An 8,724-nucleotide genomic window follows, 5' to 3' on the forward strand; every position below is an offset into this window, starting at 1 on the left:
ACTGGAATTTGACACAAAATTGTAAAATGATTATAAATCAATAAAAAATGTTTAAAAAAAGGCTATGTCGTAGAAAATAAAAAGTGGTAATACTTGACTTTATATCTTGATGTACTTCAGGGTCCTAACTTCATCCTCCTTTCTTCACAATTTCTTCTCTTCCAATGTGATGCCATCCTTGCCTTTAGCTACCATGGCCATGTTTCTCTCAGTAATTTGAATCATATCATCAGCCTCACATCTTTAGAGGTTCAGTTTATTTCTAGTCTCTGAGTTGTAGACTCATGTTTAACTCCTGACACGGGTTACAGAGCCATTTATGTCCTCGTACTGGCTCCCCTCTTCTGCGTGATCATGCTCTACTACCTTTGTATTTTTAAAAATGCAACCATCTATTTCTAAATTATCTTTTCTATGTGTGGTGGGCACTTGCACTTTGTTGAAAGGAAAAAAGAGGAAAAGCAACAAAAGATATGAATAAATCATTGTTTTATTGATAATGTATTTCATAAAACCAAGAGATGAGGACAGGTAAGTGTCCCACATACCACCAAAATTCAAATACATGTGTGTGTCTAGGTCAATAGGTTTGAATAGTAGCTATAATTTTCTGAAATAGCAGATAGGATATTTCAAACTTAGATTAAGATAAAGTATTGAAGTATACTTGTAACACATTTTGGAGATTTTGTCTGAAGCAAAATTATCATGGGGAAATAAAGTAGGCCAACATGTGATTGTAGAAAGAGAGAGACAGACAAACATGCTGTTTCAATGGTTAGATTCTTAGTGATGACCATGAGGTTAGAAAGGGAAACACATCAAGGAGAACCTGTTGCTTCCAGCAATGAGTGTATCAGAAGGACTCTGTGCATGTGCCCCCAGGGCCGTGCAAGGGTAATCACATCTAAGGGGAAGAGACTCTGCCCAAGAAGAGGATGGTGTTGGTCTTGTTGTGTCTGATGAAGAACAGGAAAGGGTGATCACAATGGAAACGTTCATAATGTGGTACTGGTAATGATTTTGTAACCACAATGATGCCTGTGGCCGCTGCAGCCTCCGTGCCCTCCTCATTCACCTCCACAAAGGACTTGTGCAAGGCTTTAGACACCACCAGGTTGTTTTTCCTAGTCATGCCTGAGAAGTCAGCCTTCTGAGAATTGAAGGCGTCCACCACCCCCAGGGCTACCAGTATGGCCTTGAGGTCATAGGTCTCTTCCACTTTGAACCGAGGTAAGTGTAAATCCACTTGACTCGTCCTCATATTCTGCGAGCTCGTCCACTCCAATAATTTCTCAGCAGTGAGTTTATCTTCCAGCTGTAATGATGGAAAACAAGGACATGGAGCCCAGCTTAACACTGGATTGTAACGTGTGGGGAACCTTTATCTTAACAGTAAGTGTAAGTACAGGAGATTGAAGTGATTAGATTTAATCCGAGGATGCAAACGTAACAGAGACCTGAATATATATTATATAATCAAATAAAAGCTCTTATATGTTAATGTATTTGCCATTTTTATCAATATATGTACACATAATTAGATGCATATTTATAAATATCTATACAAAGGTATATAGCTATAAATGTATAAATACATACATATAAGCAGGAACAGAATCAGTAAATAAAATTACTTTGTAAAAGATGAACTGTTCAATTCTCATGCTCCGTATGTGTGGCAGGCCTCATTTTCAAAGTCTTCTCTTGTTAATGTCCTTTCCTTCATAAATTTTTACGTTGTGCATTCATAGCATACATCCTACTTTTGTTCTTTTCTCTTGCTTGACGTATTTGTAAACTTTCCCATGGAGATATGTATTTCTCTAATCAAGTTTAAAGTATTACATGATACGTCATTAAATTGATTCTCAGTGTATCTCTTTATTTAATGAACATCTGACTGAATATATTTTCACTGCGTGTCAATCCCTAAGCTAAACTACTGGTAACAGAAACATGTACCATTGTTCCTTGTTTAAAATTTTTCATTATTTTGAGCCACTTCTGTCCAAAAGTGTTTGCCTCATTTAGACTTGTTACCATAGGCTAAAATCCCAGAACTGGGGTTCCTGGGGTCCCAGATAATTCAGACTGCAGAGTTGGAGCAAGAATACTTGGATGTTTGTTCACATTTATTGCCACAGGACTTTCCCCGAGGAGTTCTAGTTGCTAGTGTCACTCCATATACATTTTGAGTGTGGGAAGCTCACCACCACATCAGCGTCAGCAGCAGCCACTCCAGTAACTGCAGACGACCATTAACAGAATGTCCTTTATATGTAGGATATTGCCATTGTACATTGCCATTTTTACATATTAACTTTAACTATTATAACATGAGAAGAGGACAATTCTCTAATTCCTTTTTGTTTTTACTCCAAGCAATGAGGCTCTGAATGACTTTTGGGCTCCTTGAACAGAATAATTCAACATTGAAAAGTGGGGATCAAAATAAATCTTTTTGCCCACACTTTACAAAACCACTGTGATTTAGTATGCAATATGTCACCTGTGTTATTTCCATTTATTTGTCTTGTTTCTGAATGAACTTGCAAATATTTCAATCTGTCACCTACATGTGAGTGTCATTTTCCTGTTTAAATGAGTGGACTAGATTATATTGGAGGTTGTTATGGGTGCAAAATATTAGTATGTGGAGCTTTGTGAACTGACATTCCATAGTTTCATCAGAATATTGATGTGACCTGTGATGGACAGAATTTCTATATATTCTTCCTATCATACTGCGATCCGTAAGGTATATATTTTATTTGTTTGTTCTGTGCTGGATCTCTGTCAGCCAGCACCACCGATGTACGAACAGCCTATTTTCTTTGCATTGCTAGGAATCGAAGCAACAGTAGGAAGACTTGGAGGTACACGGTTTTACCTTCTGCAGTCCATCTACTTCATTGGGCAGCAGCAGCATCATGCTTAGCTCCTCGCCTTTGTACGGTATCTCCAGGATCTTGACTTGCATGTCCTCCAGGGAGGTGAAATTGAAGGTGTTGGTTTCTTTCATCATCTGCACAGATTTGCTTGTATCCTGCAAGGAATTAATGTGGAAACAGGTGCCAAGTGACCACAAGTCAGAAAAAGGTGTAATATTATTGAGATACCAAACCCATTCTCCTTCTAAGAGATGATCTGGGAAATCTGTGAGTTAGAGACAAGAGTTTCTATAAGGTTCCCCAAGTAATTAAAGAAAAAAAATTACATAAGGAAAGAGAGCCTTGACAAATTTGATTATCTACCTGAAGTTGTACATTAATCATTATGTATGTAAATTTCACATTTCACATAGAGCTGTATTACGTTATGAAAATAAATTATAAGCGGAGGGTATAGCTCAAGTGGTAGAGCCCATGCTTAGCATGCATGAGGTTCTGGATTCAATCCTCAGTACCTCCTCCAAAAATAAATAAATACATGCAATTACCTCTCCTCATTAAAAAAAATAGAAAAAGAAAACAATTAAAAAAAAATAAGTATACACAATACCTTGCTCAGCCAAAATTTTTCCTTGACAGTGTTTTCCTCCTTAAATTTCTGGTGCCACTGCCCTTTGAAATAGATGGCGTTCACCAGCACCAGAACGGTGGAGCTGTCAATAGAATCTTTGGGAAATAGATTCTTGATTTTTTCTGCAAAGAAAGAAAATGGAAGGGTCCTCCTGAAGGCACACGAGGTTTTTGTTGAAGATGCTTTGAAAGTTACAACTGATCATTAAAACATTGACACAAGTCACCATATTAGGGACACCATACCCAAAAGTTCATAAGGTGCCATTTTCCCGAGTCAGCAGCCTGATGAAGGTACCCTCATGGAGACCCCTTCTTGTGACAGGTAAGGTGTTCAGTCTCTGTCCTTGGTGACATCCATCATCTCACACTGAATACGGATGGAGTGATTTCAGCTGATCTTTCCAGCTGTCAACTTCCTCCCTCTATCACTGTATCCTTCCCTCCCGGTGCCCTCAATACCTACTTTCCTCTCTTGTTTCCTCTGACTTTGTTCTATTCTTCCTTTCTTAAGAACGTTTTCTTCCTTCCTCTCTCTTTCCTATCTGTTCACTTTTCATTCACTACTCAGAAGAAATAGGCCTGGATGCTCTTCAGAATGAATGACATGGACCCTAACACCATTACCACGGTTGTCCTACTGTTCATTCTCCACTTTGAATTGCTGTAGGTTTGACCTATAATTGGGATGGAGGTAGGACGTGGTTCAGAGGATGGAGACTTTGTGCAGCCACCTGCCGTGGTTGGGGAGATGGCTGTGACCATCCCTGCAGGATGTGGGCATGGACAACGGGCCATGCAGCTCTGCGACAGGTGACAAGAAGGATGGTTTAGAGGAGAGCTGCTTGTTTCCCAAGTAACAAAGGATAAGGGAATCCTTTTAATATTGTCTCCTAGTAATCATAATCCAGAATTTAAGACTCTAATTTAAAGAAAAAAGTGTGAAATCAAGTGAAGTTTGAGCCGAGACCTGGGATCCACAAAGACACTGCACCCCCAGACTCCAGCTGTGTTTCCAGGAGCTGGTGCTGGGATCCCTCCTGGGTCCCCTTGTTTCTCTCCACATTTACTGGGACCATCCCACCATCTGCACGTCCTCCCCCATCCTCTGCAGTCTCATCTCACCCCTCTCCTGGCACCCCATGCAGTGTCCAGCACAGGGGGTGACACACCCAGCGGAATGAAAAATGTTCCTTAGTGACTGAACCTTTCATAACGTACCATTAGTTTGCCTTTCCACCCAGGAATTAATCATCTTTCGACTTTCTTCTGGAGCATTCGCAAAATCAGCAGATTCCACACTGGCTAGGTACAACTTCTTCACATTATCCATGTATTCCTTTGACATGGGAAGGAAGAAAGGAGGAATTAAGAGTAATTCATGAGTAACTTTGTAAGCATCCCCAAATTAAATCATGCTCAGTCATGACCAGAGAGAGGACGTGGGACCATCCCATCCCTGCTTCACTGGTGCGCAGTCAGGCTCTGGGACAACCCGAGGGTGGGTTGTGGTGAGGGAGCCCAATGTCCCCGGGGTAAATGCTCTCCGTGGGGGTCAGCGAGGCTCACCTGCCTCTCCTCCCCCATTTGGAGACCGGGGGGTAGATGACCAGGATGCAGACGAAAGGTGTGGGCAGGCCAGGGAAACTCACCTGAAGAAAGGGAAACTCCTTTCTGCCATAGAGCCTGTTGGCGATGTTCAGCTCATAGGCGTCGGTGGGTTTGTTTAATTCAGTCAAAAGCTTTTGAAAGTGATGATTTTCTGGATTTTCAACCTTCAAACATCAAAATGAGAGCTCATCAGGCTCTCTTGATGTAAATACTAAATCCACCTAATTTGTCAGTTCTGTGCCTAAATTTTGGTATCTCCTCAATGACGTTTGTTGTTATTCTTCAATTTTGGTGTATTTTACCTCAAATATCCTTCGTAATCCTTACATTCAGTCTTCCTGGAAATGCCTCCTGCTCTAACATACTCCAAACATATCTCCTTTGAACCAGAGATGCAGCACCATTCCACTGCTGTCTGTGCCGTAATTGTCTCACAGTCAGATTTGGCTTCTCAGGTAACCCTAAGCGCTAGAACGAGACTGCATCTCTAATAGTCACCAATGGTACAGGAATGTCTAATTTGCATCATTTCCTATGTTGTGAATGAAGCCCCCTTGTATTTCTTGATGGGATTACCTTCTAAGACCTACAGTTTGTGCTCAATTGCTGTTCACTCACGACCACCACACTCTGGGTTAGGAGCCATGTGTGGTGGGCACACTGCTAATGGCTTTCCATCAGCATCTCTTTATTTAGTCTAACTGACATGAAAACAGGAAAGCTCAGATAATTAAAAAACTCCCTGGAGAAACAATGTGGCAGAGCCGATTTTCAACTCAGGCCTGTCTGTATCCAGTATCTTCTACTTGCTCTAAAAGTTATGGAGCATTTGGGCTGCACACCAGAATTCTCATTTAATCATTTTCCAAAGTATACTTGAACTTATGGTCGCTCTTAATTTTACTTATGAGCTAAGTAAAATTACGTAAGTTTAGTAACGTCTTGTGATTATCGTCATTACGGTTATTATATAATAACAATACATATCATGTATAAGGATTTTTGTTGTCCAGGCACTGTTGTCATGTTTTGCATGTGTTTGCATGTACAGCAGCAAATCTTTCATTGGGATGAGGTCTCTGAGGCCCAGAGTAGTTGTATTTTGCAACGTTCCCCATTTGTGATCAGCAGAGCAGGATTTTGAAGCTACCTTTGGGCTCCAGAACACATACTGTTAAGCAGAAGCTAATTGCCTCTCAGGGAAACAAACAGATGAATTAAATAAGCATGTAATATGAAATGAGAAACAATCTGTCCCATCTACTTCGCTTAAGATGCCCGTGATAGTAAACTCTTCTCCGTTTATCTGAAATTCCCAGTGTAACGTGCGACCGTCTCGGATGGGTGACCTCCCTCAAGGCCCAAGTGCCCTGGGACTCACGGGATCCGCTGTAGCTTCTGCTGTTGGGTTCTCTGCGACTTCCTTAAAGTGAAGGGCCTGCAGGAGACAGGAAGTGGGACGAAGAAGCTTTACTCTAATGACCTACCTTCATCAAAGAAAGACAGAGGAAGAAAGAACCGAAGAAAACAAACAAAACAAAAGGCCAAAGCAAACTAAAGTAAAAATCAGTAAGGAAACAAAGACTTAAGAACAAAGTAAAGCAAAATGTAAGCATTTTGCTCCTTGATGACCCAGCAAAGCGGGCTGATCACCAGCCACTTCAAACACTCCTGATTCATTTTCACTCACTGCAGAGGGAGCACGTAAAGCTGCCTCCCACGGAGTTTAGTCAATGTGTCACTTCTACCTGAGCAATTCCCCTCTAGTTGTGGGTCAGTTGTAGGGGTTCATGTGGGTCCCAGAGGAGGGCTGGGCTCAGGGAAGCAGAGGGGGCCGGGCACTGGGGGAGACGTGTGTCCCCCACCACCCCGGGCCCACCCAGTCACGCGGCTGCTTGCTGCTCTCTGTGCAAGCCCTGGGGACAGCCAGATCTGTGACCATCTGCACACAAGACAACAGAGGAATCAGTGCCACCTGTTCCAGGTAAAGGAAGCTGCCACCTACCTTCTGAAGTTGTGCAGCAGTGTTTCCTCGGGACCCCAAGTAAAGCATGCCAAATGCTGACATGATGCTGAGGGGAGAATAGAAGATATTATCCCGTCTTGATCTCTGTCTGATCTGTTGGTACAGATCGACTCCAAAGTGGGTGATTGGTCCACTGAGTGAATCCATGGTGTCTTGACGCTGTCTGGAGCTCCTGGAACAGAATCTGTCATTTTATAATGAGTTTACTGAAGGGAAGGTTAGCTTGTAATACAATTTTCTTAAAAGACATCATGCCTTATATATGGGTTGTGGGATTCTGGTAACTAATGTTTGTCTTCATTTTACTTTTCAAGCCTTTTAAAGTGTACTTGTGTACATTTCATCATTAGAGGAGTATCAAAATTAATATTTAAAGACAACGTTTATGAAAAAACAAATAGACTTTTATCTTTCCATCCTTGCTGACTGTACTAAGGCTGGGTAGAGAATGCATTGTAACAGATACCGAGACAAAGACTGATGTGGTGACATGCATCCATGTCTCACGAGGCACTTCCCTGACTTTTTTCTGAAGGATCTGTAGGGGCCAGACATCATAACCACCCATCCCATATGCACCTAACGGAGTATTTGAATTTTTTTTGGAAATAAAGAAATCACCTAAAGAGTAAATCAGATGAAAAAGGCGTTTTCCTATTGCCCTGGCAGAGTAAATAAAGTACAATCAGACAAAATGAAACAGACCAATGAGACGATGCACATCATTGTTATCACTTTGAGAAGAGCTCCGTGCAGTGAAGCAGCGCTGCTGGCAGCCCTTACCTGTGATCCTGGAGGAGGCAGAGGTGGGCGGGGAGCCTGTCGGCGTCTGCGAGGTGAGCGGTGAGATGGGAATATATAGCTCCCTCTTGCACCTCCCACTGCCCAGAGCAGCTGCAATTTCAAGTAAATCAACCTTTGGTTTCTTCACCAGGCTAACCACCAGCTTCCTGAGTAACCGTGACCTTCCTGAGTGAAATCTCCATGAGTAAAGATGAGATTATTATTCTTTTCCTGTATTTCCTTTTCAGCAGCAGAAATTGGGACCTGCAATCCTTTGCTTATATGAAATGTATGTAGGTGCCTTTCTATTACCAATGAGAATATAGTTTATTCCAACGCCTTCTAGTGATCCAAGCTACTACCCACAACCAGAAAGAACCCTTAAAATTCTTTCTTCTCTTACACATTGAATGTCTTTAAGGTCACTTCAAACGCAAACAATTTAAAAGCTTATATTTTCTATTTTATGCTCTGAAAGGGCTTTTCACAGATGAACGTCCTTGCAATTATTCTTTATAACTGGAAAGTAGCTTGAATTCTCATCGTAAGAGATATGGACGAGGTGTCTCAGCCATAGAAGGAGAACAGGCGTCATCTGCCTTCCCTTAGCGGCTGGACCTTGGCAGTGGTCCTCCCGGTCGTGCCTCTTGCAGCCAAGCCCGGTGTTCTCTGATTTCTGAGGTCAGTGGGAGGTTCTTTTCCTTGCAGCATTAACATGTTCTCAGTGAGAAGAACCATGGATGCCATCAGGAGCGAATTTGGTGGCAGTATTCTCATTTT

General features: G+C 41.9%; 1 protein-coding gene across 2 annotated transcripts; it reads right to left on the minus strand.

The window, feature by feature from the left end:
* Window positions 1–553: 553 nt before the first annotated feature.
* On the minus strand, window positions 554–7,983 carry LOC105073892 (serpin B4-like). Of its 2 annotated transcripts, none has more exons than XM_074355163.1 (8): window positions 7,945–7,983; window positions 7,141–7,345; window positions 6,517–6,573; window positions 5,177–5,299; window positions 4,746–4,863; window positions 3,505–3,647; window positions 2,894–3,049; window positions 554–1,318 (listed from the first exon to the last, which is right to left on the minus strand). In XM_074355163.1, exons 2-8 carry the CDS (start codon window positions 7,306–7,308, stop codon window positions 908–910), a joined length of 1,176 nt encoding a protein of 391 aa, XP_074211264.1. In that variant the 5' UTR covers window positions 7,309–7,345; window positions 7,945–7,983; the 3' UTR covers window positions 554–907. The 2 variants fall into 2 exon arrangements, with proteins under 2 accessions (XP_074211264.1, XP_010959572.2); XM_010961270.3 differs by having other exon boundaries at window positions 7,141–7,333; window positions 7,945–7,977.
* Window positions 7,984–8,724: the final 741 nt, after the last annotated feature.

The sequence above is a fragment of the Camelus bactrianus genome, chromosome 30 (assembly GCF_048773025.1).
Source record: "Camelus bactrianus isolate YW-2024 breed Bactrian camel chromosome 30, ASM4877302v1, whole genome shotgun sequence".
Lineage (NCBI taxonomy): Eukaryota > Metazoa > Chordata > Mammalia > Artiodactyla > Camelidae > Camelus > Camelus bactrianus.

What these genes read in the sequence shown, in the direction of transcription:
- LOC105073892 (XM_074355163.1), bottom strand. Translation starts at nt 7,308, where the DNA reads ATGGATTCACTCAGTGGACCAATCACCCACTTTGGAGTCGATCTGTAC. An exon ending in CTGCTGCACAACTTCAGAAG is followed by an intron (nt 6,574 to 7,140) that starts GTAGGTGGCAGC and finishes TGTCTCCTGCAG; the next exon opens with GCCCTTCACTTTAAGGAAGT. An exon ending in AAAAATTTTGGCTGAGCAAG is followed by an intron (nt 3,050 to 3,504) that starts GTATTGTGTATA and finishes AATTCCTTGCAG; the next exon opens with GATACAAGCAAATCTGTGCA.